This window comes from Amphiprion ocellaris, chromosome 2 (genome assembly GCF_022539595.1).
Source record: "Amphiprion ocellaris isolate individual 3 ecotype Okinawa chromosome 2, ASM2253959v1, whole genome shotgun sequence".
Lineage (NCBI taxonomy): Eukaryota > Metazoa > Chordata > Actinopteri > Pomacentridae > Amphiprion > Amphiprion ocellaris.
In genome coordinates, this window is record NC_072767.1 from 26,952,035 (window position 1) to 26,969,634 (window position 17,600).

The 17,600-nt window shown below is 40.2% G+C and overlaps 2 protein-coding genes across 5 annotated transcripts in view; one reads left to right on the top strand and one right to left on the bottom strand.

The window, feature by feature from the left end:
- The window catches only part of apc2 (APC regulator of WNT signaling pathway 2), a 43,040-nt gene that overhangs the window by 13,021 nt on the left and 12,419 nt on the right, over positions 1 to 17,600 (bottom strand). For 2 of the 3 annotated variants that reach the window (XM_023281443.3, XM_023281442.3), the window contains exons 2-8: positions 15,729 to 15,890; positions 13,197 to 13,287; positions 11,463 to 11,844; positions 11,211 to 11,319; positions 9,713 to 9,826; positions 9,202 to 9,276; positions 930 to 1,028 (exon numbers count right to left, since the gene is read on the bottom strand). In XM_023281443.3, coding sequence (XP_023137211.2) covers positions 930 to 1,028; positions 9,202 to 9,276; positions 9,713 to 9,826; positions 11,211 to 11,319; positions 11,463 to 11,844; positions 13,197 to 13,287; positions 15,729 to 15,890 — 1,032 coding nt within the window. Of the gene's footprint in view, positions 1 to 929; positions 1,029 to 9,201; positions 9,277 to 9,712; positions 9,827 to 11,210; positions 11,320 to 11,462; positions 11,845 to 13,196; positions 13,288 to 15,728; positions 15,891 to 16,140; positions 16,225 to 17,600 lie in introns of those variants that run through there. The other variant, XM_055005920.1, reaches the window with a different exon arrangement.
- LOC118471076 (tripartite motif-containing protein 14-like) lies at positions 5,417 to 9,479 on the top strand. Of its 2 annotated transcripts, none has more exons than XM_035953443.2 (5): positions 5,417 to 5,665; positions 6,118 to 6,882; positions 7,206 to 7,356; positions 7,471 to 7,508; positions 8,034 to 9,479. In XM_035953443.2, exons 2-5 carry the CDS (start codon positions 6,219 to 6,221, stop codon positions 8,591 to 8,593), a joined length of 1,413 nt encoding a protein of 470 aa, XP_035809336.2. In that variant the 5' UTR covers positions 5,417 to 5,665; positions 6,118 to 6,218; the 3' UTR covers positions 8,594 to 9,479. The 2 variants fall into 2 exon arrangements, with proteins under 2 accessions (XP_035809336.2, XP_035809337.2); XM_035953444.2 differs by having other exon boundaries at positions 7,221 to 7,356.

Here is a 17,600-nt window from a genome sequence, read left to right on the forward strand (position 1 = left end):
CATGTGTTTACTTAGCGGCTCCACTTAGCAAGAAATTTGCAACTAATCACGATGTTTCATTTATAGTTTTGTAATATTTGCAGTATATTTGCAAGAAAATTCCACCTCAAAGTTATTTTAATCATTGCTCTACTGATTCCTAAATGACAAAGTTGGTGACAAAAACAATTTTAAAAAGTGGTTAACTTTAAAATAAAAATGTTGAATGTAAAGGTGCAATATGTCTTTTCTTGTTCATAAAAGCAGTTAAAATGCTGCCACCTACTGGCGTGGCTTAAAAAAATACCATCTTCTGCACCAATAAAGAATTACAGTAAGAATTTCTGTGCTGGTAAAATTTGCATTTGTAGCAACCTTTCGGAGCACAAACAACTCAGATAATTTTCTTACACATATTGCAGCAGCATATAACAACAATTAGTGTCATTTTAATGTGCTTTTTCAGGGAGCTGTGACACTTGACGATTTCTTTTCAAACATATATTCTCAGTTTATTATCACATGTTAACACATTTTGATTATGTGGCTAAAAAGTATACTGATATGAGATTAACATATTATAATTGTGTTGGTCTGGTGTAAATACAAACAGCATTGCGCTCATCTTCACTCAACCCTACTGCTGGAGATATGGCAGCTTTAACGACCGTTCTGTCCGCTGATCGGTTTGTAGATTAGCAGTTTGTTTTCAAATTCCTTTCCTTCCTTCCAGGTCATCACAGCTCTCACTTCACTTCCATGAAAATCAACTAGCAGACATCTAAAGCACACATTTTCTGCTCATTTCCAGATTCTGAATTTTAATGTTGGGTTTTATCAGAATAAGTTTACATGATGATGGTACTTCGATCAGCTGTTATCAGTTAAAAGTTCAGTCTGATGAGATGAGGTGAACTCCTGCAGATGGACTCGGATGTGTTGGTCGTTACCTTGCTGCCTCCCTCTGCTGCTTCTGTTCCTGCAGCTGCACCTGCTGATGAGCTGCTGTTCTCTGGTTCTCCAGCAGGGGGCTTCTCAGCACCGGACAGCTGCACACACAGAGAGAAGAAGACATGAGGTTTGTTCCAATAGACTATACAGAATGCCAGAAAAGGATTTGTTATGTCCTAATATGTAGCATGTCAAATGCCAAAAAGACCAGTCAGTCCTACTACATCTGATCTCATTTTGTAGTTTGCAAACCAACATCCATTTTTGGCCATTCTGACCCACAATCCTCTGCAGCAGAGGGAACATCTCACACATCACAGTGCGTCTCCCAAGTAACAAGCTTGAGCCACAGAGATCACACAGACAGATCCCTTCTTATTGCAGACTGCAGCAGATTTATGAATAAGATTCTCCAAGGTTATGCCACAGTATAATAATAAAGCAGTTTGCCCCAAATATATAATACTACACACAGCAGTGCAAACTCTGTATGGACAGCTGCAGTATGTACTGAAAGGAAAAAGGAAAAGTATGTGATTTGGGATGCAGGGGGTGTCTCTGACCCAGTTCTCTTCTGATCCCACCACCTTCTGTTTGTGTTTCCAACACTGACTCTGAATCAATGCAGGTTCACTGACTCCTCAGCAGCTGTTTTGTGTCTGAGGTGAAAGAAATGCTCACACCTACACATTTCTATTTTTACGGTATATCCTGCTTTGAGTGATTGATTTATGTCTACATCATTCAGTGTGAAATATTCTACATGTCTGCAGCTATTTTGAAGTTATATTTCACCAATATTGTGTCTGAGAGAGGCAGAGACAGTACAGTTAAAATGTAAAGCTAAAAGACTCAGTTTCCTGGACATGGATTATTACTTGTGCTACTAAAACCTTTTTAATGGAGTTCACCATTTATATTTTCTTTTATTCTAGGACTAGCCTCAGTCCAAGTCTGGTAATCTGACTGTAAGATGGTCACTTCTCAAGCCTCTAACCCTGAACCTGAACCCTAAAACCATGTCCAAACTTCTGAAGGTTTCTCCTATCACCATCTAAAACTCACACTGGTCCTCACAAATATATAGATGTACAGGAATAAGCACACACACACACACACACACGGCTTCATTTGGATTCACAGACTGAAACCCTCAGAGACTCGTATCAAAGCCTTCACCCCCCTACACCTCAACCCCGTAACCATGGCAACGCCTCGGGGTGCGATGTGTGTGAGCCAAAGACCGTCTGCAGACAAAGAGGTGTCTGTGTGTGTGTGTCTGTGTGTGTGTGTTGATGTGTGTTTTCATGCTTTTAACAAAGGAAACCTGAATATTTGCAGTCGTTCTGTTGGACAGACTGAATCTGTGGCTCTGATCCAAAAATCCTCCTCCTCCTCCATTAAACACCGGCATCTGCAACGTAACGACAAAATGGACGACGGCGAGCAGCAGAGGATAAAAGCTGATCTGCAGTGAGAGACGGTGTCCACCTCCACAGGAATCTCCACAATGAACGCACATAAAATAACCGTACGTGTTCAGGGAGCTCCAGACTTTGCTCCAGTGCCTCCATCAGCAAAGTATAAACATTAGAGACTGCATTTGTTCTTCCTGTATTAACATGATTCAGGTGAGACTGACAGATTTCATGTTTCTTATGTTGCACACAGCCACTGTGACACCTACCAAACACAAATCAGTAAGCGTTTCTGATTCTGGAAAAAATACAGACTTTTAGAGCTTCCGTCAACTTTTGGAAGTCATGGTTCCACAATCCTCTGTTTATATGAAAGATTCTGTGTCTTTACCAGCTAAAATGAGCTTTGGAGTTCCACAGTGATGAATTTTGGCCCTTTTTAGTTTTGTGGTACTGTTTGACTGGACAAATACTCACTACCATGGCATTCGTGACACACTAAGAAGTAAAATAAAAGTGAAATTACACGTAAAATACTTAAAAGGAGAAACATTTAATGAATGAATGCGTTTCCACAGAGCAGAGAGGAGACAACAAGCAAGACTAAGAGCAAAATAAAACATACTGGACCAATGAAATAAATGCATCATGGCTCAAAAATGGTTTGCAGAAGAGCAAGTTGTTGTAGATACATTCAGCATGGTGAAACATACTTCTAGGGTTGATGTTCAGAGTAGTGGTGAAAAATACAGAGTTTGCAGAGGTTGTGAAAATCTCTATAGCTTGTTGAGTATAGATCAGCCAATGTGGTTATTTACTGCTTATCTGTTAGTCAGAGCCAGTATCAATATTGATTGTTGATACTCTGGACAGGCTGATGAAAGACGTGTCTGTCAATTATAACAGATTGTTAAAGTTAATTCTACTTTAACAAGATGCTACGGTTCTGCAGGTAGTGTTAGCCTCAAACAAAGCAGCACAGCAAGCCTTATAATGTAACCAATCAAAGTGCTGGGGATGGCATATTGCTTATACCACAGAGTGACTGTAGGGAAAGAAAGCCAGCTGCATCAGATCCAAATGAGCACATTTCATGTATAAAGCGATTATGGATAAATAAAAATAACAATGGCAACAATCGGAAAAGTGCCAAATATCGACTTCGATAATCGGTCAGGCTGCTAATCGGTTGATCCTTAATGTTAAGTCATGATTATTTTTCAGTGTTGGTAAAACCTTGGTTGTTGGAAAATGTTGATTCCTTTTTTGTTTTTTTTGGTTAAATAAATAATCCTCCTTCTGGCTGTGGTTGTGCTGTTTCCATAGAGGTGAAGGACTTTATAGTGTAAAAACTGAGCCCACAGTGAGTAAACATCTGACGGGATTAAAAACGCTGCTTTGAGTTCAGAGGGTGAAAACACATTTTTACCTGATGACCTCCCTGCGACCTTTCATCATTCCTTCTTAAACTTTTATTATTTTAAAATTTATTGTCTGTTTTAATCCACTTTAAAATAATAAATCCTATGTAAGAAAAATGCCCTACAAATAAAATACATGAATGCTACTACTATTCGTGCTTTGAAGCTGTGAGCAACACAAGATAAACTTCACTGTTTTGCTGCTTGAGGCACAAATCTCCAAACCTGGACACAGAAACCAGGACAGAACCTGAACCATCAGAGCCGATGAGCAGACTGAGTTAGTTTTAATTTAGGTGAACTGACCCTTTTAAAGGTAATGGCTGCTCTGACCGCCATGCCTCCATCTCTGCGGCCTCGTTGTTATTCTCAGAGGGAAGCGGAGCAGAGAAAAGACGAACCGACTCGCTCTCTTTATCCCAGACACACTTGCTCCGTGCCAACCCTGCAGCCTGGCAACAGCCAATCACAGCGCAGCTCTGAGACGGGTAAAAAAATGCTGGTTTCTCTGCACAGCAACGAGCCGAAGCTGCAGAGATGGAGGCCGACGAGCAGCAGATCTGAGCTCTTCAAGTCTGTTAAAATGGCTGTTTTAGACACGAGTGATCAGGGGGTAAACTTATTGATTTACATTCTGAATACTTTGTCAGCTCACTGATTAACTGATGAGTGAAACTGAAAAAGGTCAATGGGTAAAAAAGGGATATCTTCTAAATGGTTATTCAAAATTTAAAGTGATTAACAGACATTCAACAGTGAGGCTGAAACCAACAACCAATAAATTTCACTGGCACTGTATATTTCATTCTATTTAATATTAATGTTCTTTTTAGTGTTTAACATGTCAGAAAAGAGCAAAAAATGCTCATTGGTACTCTCTGATGCCCAGTTTAACCAATTCTAATGACCTCTTTGCGAAAAATCTAAATATCTGCCTTCACTATCATAAACAACCTGAAAACTAACAGATATTCATATGTGAGAAGCAGCTACGATTATTTTAAACATTTTTGCTTAGAAAATACTAATAATTTACCAATATTGCTGCCAATTTATTTTCGGTTGTGTTCTGGCTACTCATTTCAGCTAAACTGGGGCTGAGTGACATGCAAAAAAAACTATACAGTTCAGCATCTAAACTATACACGATACTGATTTCACAATCTGAATACCAATTTTAGTGGGAATGGTCATTTTTGCATTTCTTCTTACTGAAGCAAATCAAAAAATGATGATTTGATTTTTACTGTAATTTGTGCCAAACAGTCATATTCCCTTACGTCTGGAGGACATAATTTAGGAGTCTCTGTAGCACCACAACGCTTCATGATATGTTGTGACATATTTTAATTTATCAAAAAAAAATGCAGCTGCAATTTGGGTATTGCACATTGTCCATATTGTAATTTTGATAATATTTGGAGGAATTGTTCAGCCCGACTCTACTTGATTATAATGGATATCAGTATGGGCCTAACGCTGCTTTTTGCCCCTGAGGCCCGTCAGGAGATGAACCCGGCCCAGACTTGGGCATGTGGAGGCCTTCACTGTTCCTCAAAGCAGAAAGCAAGCAGAAGTTCAGCACACAGCAGCCAATCAGCAGCTCTGCAGCCAGACTGAAATATGGAGACTAACTGGTCGAACCAGAAACCAGTTCAGCTGAATGACATGTATGAAATCTGCAGAGACGAAGAGTACAGCTCTCAGGTCTGACACACGGATGGATTCATGGTTTGGTTTTCAGTCGTTTTGTTGGGTTTTTAAGTGAAGAGTGAAGAAACCGAAGCAGCTATGAGGATCTGACGCTGAAACCAGATGAACTCCTAACAAGCCTGAACACGAACTGGAAGGTTCAACAACACAGCAGAACACACGGTCTGCCTCCAGCCTCCACAGGTTTTAGATCTTTTATTGTTTCTGTATGTGTTATGGACTGAATCAGCTGTTTACACCTAGCATATTTCACTGTGTGAATTTGGTTGTGTTTTTATATTTAAGAGAAATACTGAAAATAGTCCCCAACAAAGCTACTGTTTTAACAGCAATGAAACTATATCTGTGAGAGCTATTTTTAACAATTTACATCATCAGTAGGGTTGAATGGTCTTGTAGCTTAAGTGAGAATGTAAACAGAGTTGGACTGACACACTGTGAGGTTAAGATTTAATTACTGTTGTATATATCTATGTGTTTAAAACAGACCACATGGTGCAATGAAATGATCTGACTTTAGCTTGTTGAAACTTCACACTACATTCAGTGAAATGTCCTGTGAGCTCTTCTTCAGGGTTGTTATGATTTATACAGTCATTACACATCATTGATTGCACTTCTGTCTGACTGTACAGGTGCTGCCTGCAATCTCAACATTAAACTGATGAAAATCTCAGAAGTTGCTGTGATAAAATAAAGAGACATCACAACAACAAAACATTCTCCTTAGATCAAAATGAGTCTCACTGATGACCCTTTACAAGAAACTGATCAGAAAGATGGTGAAATACATTCAGACATCCAACTCAAACCAGACAATGTTCGAGCGAAAGATTTTCTTCAGACTAGAGAGACGGACAGAAGGACAATCAGCCCACTCACTCTCATCAAAGAGGATCTCAGTCAGTTTAAGGAAGAAGTGCTGAAAGTGTTCAAGGAAAAAGATGCTAAAACTTCTAGCCAGCCAGTGGAAAAGAGCGTTGACACTCTGACTCTACTAAGAGAAGACTTAAATCAATTTAGAGACGACTTCTCCAGCATCTTCGGGATCGGCCTTTCAAAGGAACGAGACGCTGCCAAAGAAGCACCAACTCTTCCTGCCTCCACCAACTCCTTCAAGATAAAAGCCTCTGATGAGCCCCTAAAGAGTCTGTTCAGGAAAGACAGAAATCTTTTAAAGACGCCTCAAAGAGCAGAGGAAGCTATAAAGACACCTTTAGGAAACAGTGAAGAACAAGCGGACGATGGTTTTAGGGAAAATATCTCAGATGAGCCTTTTGATGCTGAGAAAACAGACATGAAAGACAAGGTGAATGAATTGGAGGATGGTGAGCTAGATGAAAAAGTTTCTGAGGAGAAAGCGGAGACGATTAAGAGAGAGGAGATTATATCAACGACAGGTACGTTCTGAAGGTTTACATGCAAAACAACCAATCAGCTTTGAGTTAGACTCTAAACTTCTGCTTTGTTTTTTACAAAGTGAACATCAAATCATCAGCTTCAGTGTCCTGCACTTAACCAGAGTTCATATGTAGATTTAACGCCGACAGTGCTGGAGATAATATTCAACTTCAGATTTTATTGTTCTCCTCTGAAACCAGAGGAGAACAATGACACTTTAGTTCATTTCAAAATGAACTAAAGCCTTTATTAGAAAACGGAACATCATATACTAAGCCTACATTCTCTGTACGACTGGTTTAAATTTTAAATTCATTCACAGCCAGTTTCCCTGCAGATCAGAGGTGTGAGAGTGAACAGTCTAATGGAGACTCCTCTGAGGAATCAGGAGATGAAGATGGACCTTCAGAAAGTCTTCCCTGGGAGACGCTATCTTCTGGGATCACTTTGTTTAGTCTGAGAGACGACCTGAGGTGAGTTGAACCTGCAGTTGGAGAAGACGTCTGCTCTGCTGCAGCAAATGAAATTATCTAAAAAAAGAGATGTTGTAGTGATGATTTTCATTTTTGATGTTTCTGGTGTTGCAGGGATCAGCCAGAAGGAGATCTGTGGTCACTGAAAAATTGTAAGATTTACTGATTTTATCTCTATTTAATCAATGTGTGTCCATAATAACATTTTTATAATTATACCTTTTATGGAGCACTGACATGTTAAGAGGTTTTGTGGCCGAATGCTGCAGAAAAACAAAGGCTTTTTGTGCATTGAGTACTTTTACTCTTTATATTTTTACTTGTACAACAGAGCATTATACTCTGTGCTATTGGTACTTTTAGTGAAGTAAAGGATGTGAGTGCTTCCTCCACCAGAAGCTGTAAATTACAAGACATTTCCAGGAAAGTACTGCGTAGTTTTGGTACTGAAACGTATACCCACCAGCTAACCGTGAAAATACTGCACAGACTGCTAATAAAAGACCAGTATAGAAAATAAAATCGAGGATCACTACGTATCTTGTTATCTTGTGATGTTAATGTTAATAGAGGGATTACTGACATGAATCTTCATGCTAAACTGTGAAAATCTTTGCTTGATAAAGTTGTCTTTAATTTTGCATTAAAGCTACTTTTGGTTCTTGTTTTGCCTCCAGTTGCCTGCTACCTGACGCTCGACCCTAACACTGCCAACTCAGAGCTCCATCTGACTAATGGCAACAGGAAGGTGTCTCGCGTCTGGTTGGGCCATCGATCCTCGGACCACCCGGAGCGCTTTGAGAGCTGCCCTCAGGTGTTGTGCAGGGAGGGGCTGCTGGACTCGGTGTACTGGGAGGTGGAGTGGAACGGCGGTGCTGACGTTGGAGTCGCCTACAACAACATCTGCAGAGATGGAGATGTAGCGAGCTGCTTGCTGGGACACAACAAGCAGTCCTGGAGTCTGGAGTGCTCAGAGGGCAGCTACACGCCATGCCACAACAGGAAGAGGTTCAAGTCCTTGTCGCCTGAACCCTTCACCCACAGAGTCGGGGTTTACCTCAACTGGTCTGCAGGTTCTCTGTCCTTCTACTGTGTCTCTCAGGACACTATGATCCACCTCCACACCTTCAACTCCACCTTCACAGAGCCTCTGTACCCAGCGTTCTGGGTGTGGGGATATGATGGTTCTGTGTCACTGTGTCAGGTGGAGTTAGGCTGGGAACGACTGCTGCAGTGAAGCAGCAGAGAGGATGGCCCAAACTGACCAATCACAGCCCCTCTAGCTTCACCATGACAACTCTGTGTCCAGTTTTCAGCTATGTGCATCAGTACCAACTTTAATGCACAAATAAAGTGAAAATCCTGGGCCAGACAGGTGGAAAATTTATAACGAGAGGCCTTGGTGGCCATGGACAACCGCACTTCAAGAGATCTGCACTTAAGCTTCTGGAAGAGCGATGAAGGCTATGCTGCTTATGAGCCAAGGAGGGAGCATACTGGGAGTCTGCTCATGTAACCAAACTTTATGTTGTCTTTTCTTGCTCTTTAATGGTGGTCTGCATCAGATGCATTTAAGGGAAACTATCAAATATTCAATCAAAAAATTTTGTCATTCCTATCGATCAAGTGTCTTTCACTGCTATATATCAATATATCGACATTGCTTTATTTCTCAGGTCTAGTAGATCAACTTTCAGACTCAACGAGTCTCAGCAGCCTCTCACTCTGTTTCTGTCTCCTGAAGCTCAGCGAAACGTTTATAAACCTGCTGTAATGAAACAATGCCTGTGTCTGCTGCTGTATGTGTGTCTCGTTCAGTGTGTTATTGTGTACTGTATGTCTGACCTGTAGCTGACTCTCCTGACTCCCTCGGGCCTCCTGCAGCTCTTTCTCCAGCTGCTCCAGACGAGCAACACGCATCTGCAACACACACAAACACACAAACACAGTTCAGACAGATGTGCACTGTTTCCACCAGCAGCTGTCTGCGTCGCGTCTCATCCACAGAAACAACAATTCAAACAAGAAAGAATAGTACATCCTGCTGATACATATTTATTAGTATAAACGGCCAGGTCTCTATTTGACAGATTAAATAATGATTTTTTGAATGCTGCAATTCATCCTGTCTGTGTAATTCATTTGCCAAAGGCAGGGCAGCTGGTGTTTCATTATATGCGCAATAAGATTTGTCACAAAACAGGTGCTAAACAGTCTTTCATTATTAATTATTCAAAAAATTAAATGTTCGTTTTTGCAGAACCCAATATAAAGTGTACTGAATGTAGCTGCTGTGTCTGATTCTGTAAATGTATCTGAGAGTCCGATCAGCAGCATAAGTCGGCCTTCATCTCACCTGTGTCCTCTGAACCATCTCGTCGCTGGTGCCAAAGCGTTCCTCCATCACAGACTGAACTTGCTGAGCTTCGAACTCCAGCTGCTGCCGGATCAGATCCATCTGCAGAGAAAACTGCAGCAGCACAAACACACACACACACGAGGTCAGACTGAGATGTCATCATTTAATTTGATACTCAAACAGAGGGGATGCACACAAATGACCACTTGAACTTGCATTTTGGAAGGTGTTTCAAAGCTGGAACAACTGAATAAATTGAGTAGTTAATCTATTTTGGTAAACTGAGTAATTTTTGCTTTTCTTAGTCACACATCAGAGTAATCCTAATGTCTAGATGTGTTCTGATTTTCTGGGAAATTATTACATACAATTTTCACAAATTATTGTCATTCTATTGACAAAATGACTTATCAGTTAATCAATAAATAAATAGCAGAATAGCTAATGATGAAAATCATTGTAGCCCTAAACAATTTAGATAATTATTTGAATGTAAATTGGTTAATTTAAATCATTTATTGAACATCAGTGATTTGTTTGCAGTTCAATGCATTAAACAAGGCGTCTGACTATTATCTGATTTTTAACTACTTCCTGATATTTTAAGGTTTAGATATTAAATAAATATTCTGAAAAAATACTGATGATCAAACTTTGAATGTGCATAATTGTTAGTTGCAGCCATAGGCTGATCTAGTATTATCTTTTTCTCTTTTTTTTCTTTGTTTCATTCTTTACTTAATTCAGTTTTTTCAGTTCAGTCATCACCTGACTTGTCATGAACTTCTTGAAACATTTTTTCTGTCCACTTTGCTGAGCTGCTTAGGGGTTCTACTGGCATGTGGAGTGAACAGCAAATGTCTGATAAATCAATCAGTTTTTATCTAAAATATAAAATAAATACAAAAAAAACAGAAGCTGTAGGGAGACAAAGAAAAAACTGATTAGCCATAGAAATGTTTAAAAGGCAAGTTTGACAAGTTGTTTATAATGTGGTGACTGAAGTGTTCTGATACTATTTTATGGACAGTCGCGGTGGTGAGGACTGTGAACATACATTTGGTTTAATGACGATGCTGAATGTTTCTGTTAAACAGGAAGAGAGAGGAAAAAACAAAATGTCTGTGGCAGGAGTGGTACAAAAAAAGAGAAATCCTTATAGAGCTCCCTTGATACAAAGCAACGCTTTGATCAATGACAGGGGCAAACAGTGCTTACAGATATAACAAAACACGTAAACAGTAAAGGAAAAAAACTGACTTAAAAAATATAGCAATAATAAAATTATTTTAAATATTTAAAACTAGAATTGGAAAAGAAAAATCCAAATAAATAATGTTATATATTAACAAAACAAAAAAGTAACTGTAAAGTAAAATAACAAAGAATTTCTTTTCAAAAACCACAAATTATCAAGTTGGAAATCTCTTAAATTCAACATGTTTACTGTGTGTGTGTGTGTGTGTGTGTGTGTGTTGTTGTTGTGTGCTCTCACCGTGTCGATGCGTGGCAACTGTGCCAGTCTCTGTGACAGCGCCTCCAGCTGGCTGAAGTACCAGCAGCGCTCCCTCTCCTCGCGGTCGATCTGCCCCAGCAGGAGGTTCCTACAGTCGGATACAAAGACCCTGTTAGGTCCTGGAAAGCTAACTTCCTGTTAGCATCAACTACAGCGGTCGTACAGGCCTGACAGACCAACTGGCTCAGTAACTGTTCCATGTGAACGTCCTCCTTCAGTGAATCAGCTCACCTCTCTTTGTACAGCTCCTCCAGGTGATGGTCGCTCTGTCGCCCATCCGCTCCACTAATCACGGCTGTTTTGGGCGGGGCTCCATCCAGGAAGTGATGCGGTAACATGACGGCAGCAGCCTCTCCAGCAGAGGCCATGCTCTGACGGGATGCCGCTCTGAGTGGACTCCTGGGTCTGCTCACCGCCGCCACCGAGGAGGAGGAGGAGGTGCAGGAGGACGGAGGCAGAGCCAGGTGGTCATCTAGCTCTGGAGCTCCGCCCACACCTGACCCCGCCCCAGCAACACCTGCTAGCGCCGCCCCTCCCAGGCCGCCCGTCAACAGCCTCAGGTTGTGAGGTTGGTGTTTGAGTTCGTAGTAGTTGGTGAGGTCCATGTGGAGCTCTGGGGGAGGAGGAGCATTATCACATCAGCAGTCTTAGTTTCTTCTGTATCGGAGATCAAACACTAACATCATACCTTTCATTTTAGACCTGATTTAAGATGTGAAACCTGCTGAATTTCAGTCATAAGATAAGATAAGACAAGATAATCCTTTATTTCTCCCACGCCGAAGTAATTTACATTGTTACAGCTGCAATAAACATATGTATTAGAATAATAATGATAATAATAAAAATATCACAACTCTTCTTGTTGCATATAGTTCAACTTTACAACTGTTATCTTTGTACATTTGTATTTAATTTTTAATTCCTCGACGGTACAAAGTGTGACCAGAAAGTTATAAATTCTGTTCGTGTTGCATATGAATGGAGCTCAGATCATTGATTCTTTTCGTTTTGCTTGTGTGAAGCTCTTTGAATTACTGCTGTGTTTGAAATGTCTGCTTTGCTTCATCCTGCTTCCTTTTGAGTTGTAAATCCTGAAAATATGAATGAATATGAGTTCTTAGAGTAGTAGGTTTAGACTGCTGCATACAGCCAAATTCAATGTTTACACACTAAGTTCCATTTGTTGAGCTTAATTATTAATACAACTAAAACACTGCTTTCACTGTATTCATTTCATTTGATTATCTAACTGCGCTGTAGCACAAACACTCCTGCTGTTCTCAGTCTCAGCTGGAGTTAACTGAATTTAATCCAGACAAACTAATTAACATTAACTGGCTGTTTAATTTAATTGAGTCCTAACGAGGCTGCAGCCAATCAGGTTAGCTGATTCAGTCAATTAAGAGATGATTGCTCCCAGCGGAAGCTCTGAGCTCTCAGAGTGTAACAGATTCAGTTGGGACAGACTTTAAGCAAACCTTATAACAGTTTAGAATAATTGGTTCTCTGACACGCAGAGATGAAACACATGATCACGGACTTTCTGACAGCTACATTTATGACATGCCTGCTTCAGTGCAGAGATCCTGAAGATCCAGACGTCACTTAGTACTAAAGAAGACAAAAAAATTCACTAAAGGTGAAGCTGAATCCCCAGCAGAGGTGAAGAAATCAGTGAACAAATCAGGTAAACAGTCCACTGACGCAATTAAAGTATGACAGTCTGAGATTCCCTCTGCATAAATGGATGGCAATACCTAAAAATCTCTGTGTTCTCTCTGTCTGTTTGTTTATGTTTCTCTCTCTGCGTTTTCTGTAGGAGAGAATAAATCTTTTAGGTGTGGACTTTGTAAATTTGCAAAGCTTTTATATGCACAAAAAGCAGCTGTATAACAACCACCAAAAATAGAATATGGACTCATTCAACGCTGATAAAACAGATTAAAAAAAAGTGAATCAGACCTTTAAGCTGGTGCAGCACGTCGCTCCTCCCAGACGATGCCAGAGTTCCAGCCTCCTGCTCCAGTTTACTCTGCAGCTGCTTCAGCACCTCCTGCATCACAGAGGATGAACCACACTGGTAAATCCTCTTGGACATCACAGGGTGAAAGAAACACATGGGTGGTACAACAAGACACAAATACAGCAATGCTATATTTAGAATTTTAAAAACAGTTTTTCTTGTCTGTACAATTTTATCCTTTGTCCATGTGAGCGCAGCTTGCATTAGGTAGAAATAACGTTAATTTAGTTACTAAATATCCTCTAATTGTTCCCTGTGAAGGAAGAATGATGATGAGGCAACAGCTTGATCAGTTCACAATAGAGCAGATGAATTCCTGCTAATGGTAGCTAGCCCAGTAATGAAATTACTGAATCATATGTTTTTGACTTAGTGGTAAAATATTCTGCGTTCCTCGAGCCAAAGCTGCAGCCGTAAGTGTCTCAATTGTGACCAACAGTTAATTCAGTGACTTTACAGCCGAATTGCGATGTTTTATGATATTATAACTGTGTCATATTGCACAGAGGACATTTCTTAGTTCTCTCTACTTCTGACCATGGTTGTGTTGTTTCCACAGAGATGCAGGATTTTATATTGCAATGAAAAACAAGAGCAAACAGTGAGTAAAAATGTGACAGCAGAAAAAAACACCCATAAACTGCTTGGAGTTCAGAGGTTTAAACTGTCTTTAAACTGCAGAATTACATGTATTAAATTGGAAATAAATATATTTAAATGAATCTAGTACTTCTATGTCAGTGGCACAGTAAATAATATTTAAAGTATATTTTCTTACATAAACAATCAGAAAGCTGGGTCTGGCTGCAGCTTCTATCCGTTTGCTCTCTAACTGCACGGACATTATAAATAATCATACATTTCATGACATAATAATCCCATAAAACAGCAGGTAAAACATCACCTTGTTGCTGATGACAACAAAAAGCAGCCATTCCTTCACATCCTCTGATTTTAAGCCTCCGTGTCGTCGTCCTGCTGTAGACTCACCTGCTGCAGGTGAATCGGCTGTCTGTGCCGTTTCTCTTTCTGTCCTGATTCTGACACTAAAACCAGTAGAGCTCAGCCTGATAATCCAGCTGCTCTCAGCATCTGGACACGTGAGCCAGTGTGTCGTTGTGTACACGCACATGTGTGTTTATGTGGCGGCAGCTGATGGGATTTGTGTCCAGCAGGCTTTAAATCTTGGCCTGATTTGCAGCTTTCACTCCCTGTCACCCTCTGCGCATTTATTGATCAATCTGCTACAGAAACAGCTGATCTGAGGTTTCTGATTTCATGCTGATGAATACGATTTAAAAATATTAATAAATTCTGAAGCGAATGTTGGCTTCAATGCTCATTTTTGATGGATTAGTGGTTTAATAACATAATTCTAAAATAATCTGAAATACTCAGAGGTCACAGAAACAGGGGACTTTGGAAACATGTGATGAGTATTATTTGTTATTTTATAAAACCTACGAATCGATAAATCAAGAAAATAATTCACAGAATACTAATTCATGTTTCAACCCCACAAAAGCAGGATGTTCTTTATTTTTCTAAAGTGAACATTAGATTAATTCCTTCCCTCTAGGGATCTATCAGACACACTAATTGTTCAATCAGTTTAGTTTTGGTCATATGTTTTCTGTCTGATGAGGTCACATTGTACATATACCCAGTAGTTAGTATATATTCAGTAAATCATTCTGAACCCTGAAGGGTGATTCAGGGGAATTCTTGGCTAGATCAGGCATCTGCAGTTTGTGTCCATGTCAAGCAAGCTGCTCATGATCCCAAACTAATGTGCGTATCATACAAATGCAGCTTATAAGAATTACCAGCAGCTGTAAGCAATAAATATGTAAATATGTGAGTTTATAGGTATTGTTGTTGTTTTAAGATTAATAAAAATACATTCTAATCCCCCTTCTATTTTTACTACAGTTAAAATTTTACAGAAAACTTGAACAGTATTTAAGTTAACACGTTTACATCGAGATGATTACATAAAGTAAGTTATGAGTCCTTGATTCTACTAAATGAGGCGTGTAAAAGTCGGGAAGCCAAGGAAGTGTAGAGAATTTCAACCCTGTCCTGCTAAGCTTAAAATCAGAATATTTACTCAATATCACTTTATTTTACATGTCTCATGTCATTTAAAAACTCAGAAGACTTGGTTGAATGAATAAATATTTGCTTTCCAGCATAACAGAGAGCTGAGTTGTTGAAAGATACATTCAGCATGGTGAAACATCTTTCTTTGGTCGATTGGCAGAGTGGCGTGAAACAATGTATGTAGTATATTTTATACAACAGTGACAACAGTCATGGTTGTGCTGTTTACTTAAATGTGTAGTCCACAATTAGTTAAAATGGGACAGGAGCAAAAAAAAACACCCAGAAACTGCCTGGAGTTCAAAGGGTTAGCTGACTTAAAATGCTAAGAAAATAAACTAAAACTAGTTACTAGGGTCCACACTGACCTTCATGCCGAATGTCTCCGTCTCCAGTTTGGACAGGTGGTTGGAGTTGTCCTCCAGCTCCCTCCTCAGGTGGGAGTTCTCCTTCCGGAGCGCCTCCACCTGGTGGGCCAGCTGGTCGTAGGAAGCCACGGCGTTGGCCATCTTCACACAGTGCAGCGCTCCCTGCAGGACAACACAGAGGAAGAGGCAGCTTTAATCCACTGCACCAAGCTGCTATACAGCATACAGGGAGGTAATGAGGGGTAACGGAGGCTCAACGGGGCAACAGCTGGGGGTAACAGGAAGGTAATTCAGCCGTCACTGGGAAGATCAGATACAATCCGCTTTGCTGCAAACTGGCCTGTCTACATCAGATTCTCCTTCAGTTCAAACTCAGCTCATCTGTTTCATTAAAACTTCATTTCTTTCTTACTGCTGGATGTCTGTCTGCTTCATCTCCTCCTCTTCCTCTCCTCCTCCACTCTTCCTCCACTCTACTCATGCTAGAAACCAAATGCATCTGTCAAATCTAAATTTCTCCTCTTCTCTACTCCTTTCCTTGTACTGTACTCCTCTTCTTCTCTTTCTTATATCTTCACCTCCTCCAGCTATCCTGTCCTCCTCTTACTCTCGCTTTCTCATCATCTCCTCCCTCTCCTCATCCTTGTCTCTGTCCTGTCCTCTCCTTGTCCTCTATTCCTCCTCCTCATCTTAATTTCTTCCTCACCTCCACCACTTCTCCCCTTCACCTCCTAGTTGAGTTTGAACTGATGTTTCTGACTCTCCTCCTGCTGAACATGAAGCTCCTGTTAGATAACATGTTATCTAAGTTTCTCCTCCGGCTGTTTCTGGCCTCCCATCAGCTGATCCTGAATCAGCCTGAACATCAGATTTTTCCACTCATTAGTCTGTTTCTGTAGGAGGGTTCTGCTGCAGTAGAACTCAGTAAACCCCATCAGTTTCAGCGTTTAAACTGCTGCATGAGACTGCGTGTTATGTTTTTAAAATGTGATGCATCTATCAGTTTCTACCACGACTGAGTCACACGTAAAATGACCTTTACAGCTGATTAACTGTGCAGCAGTAAATATGCGCTGAAGGAAAAATGATGCTGTGAGTTTTTAATCCGCATATCGAGGAAATATTTTCAAATATTATTATATGAAGTACGGTGGATGTTTTACGTGTCGCTGTGGGGCAGCATCAGCTCTGATCTGTTCATATCTCGAAAGGCAGCAAACAGTCTCATGCAAAATGGTAGCGAACGCTTTGAAATGTGACCGAACAGGAGGTTGGCAGTGAGATAATGATGAATCATGTCAACATGGAGCAAAATCTCAGAGGAACGTTTCCAACATCTCATCAATAACTGAGAGCAAAGAGAGGTCAACTCACTGTTAGTCTGCTCCTGCTAATGAACTGAATGTGGTGTTGTATTATAGATTCACATTAATATTTAAGCATCTCGTTTTGCTATCCAGGAACTCGCCTCTTGAACTAGAAAGAAAATCACCTGATGTTCTTTTGTGGTTGTTTTGTGTGTCTTTGTGCTAGTTTTTGTCATTTTATGCCTCTTTTTGCTCCTTTTGTGTCGTTGCAGTCAGTTTCTTGTCTTTTTGTCATAATTTTGAGTGTCTGTGTTCGATTTTTGTGTCTTTATGGTAATTTTGTGTCTCTTTGTGGTCATTTAGGCTCTTAGTGCTCTTTTTGAGTCATTGTGCTAGCTTTATGTAATCTTGACTGTCTGTGTTAATTTTGTGTCTCTTTGTGCTTGTTTGTTTGCATCTTTGTGGTCATTTTTTGTTTCTTTGGGGTTATTTTATCTTTTTGTGATCTTTTTTGTCTTTTCATGATCATTTTATGTCTCTGTGTGATCATTTTGTGTCTGTTTGT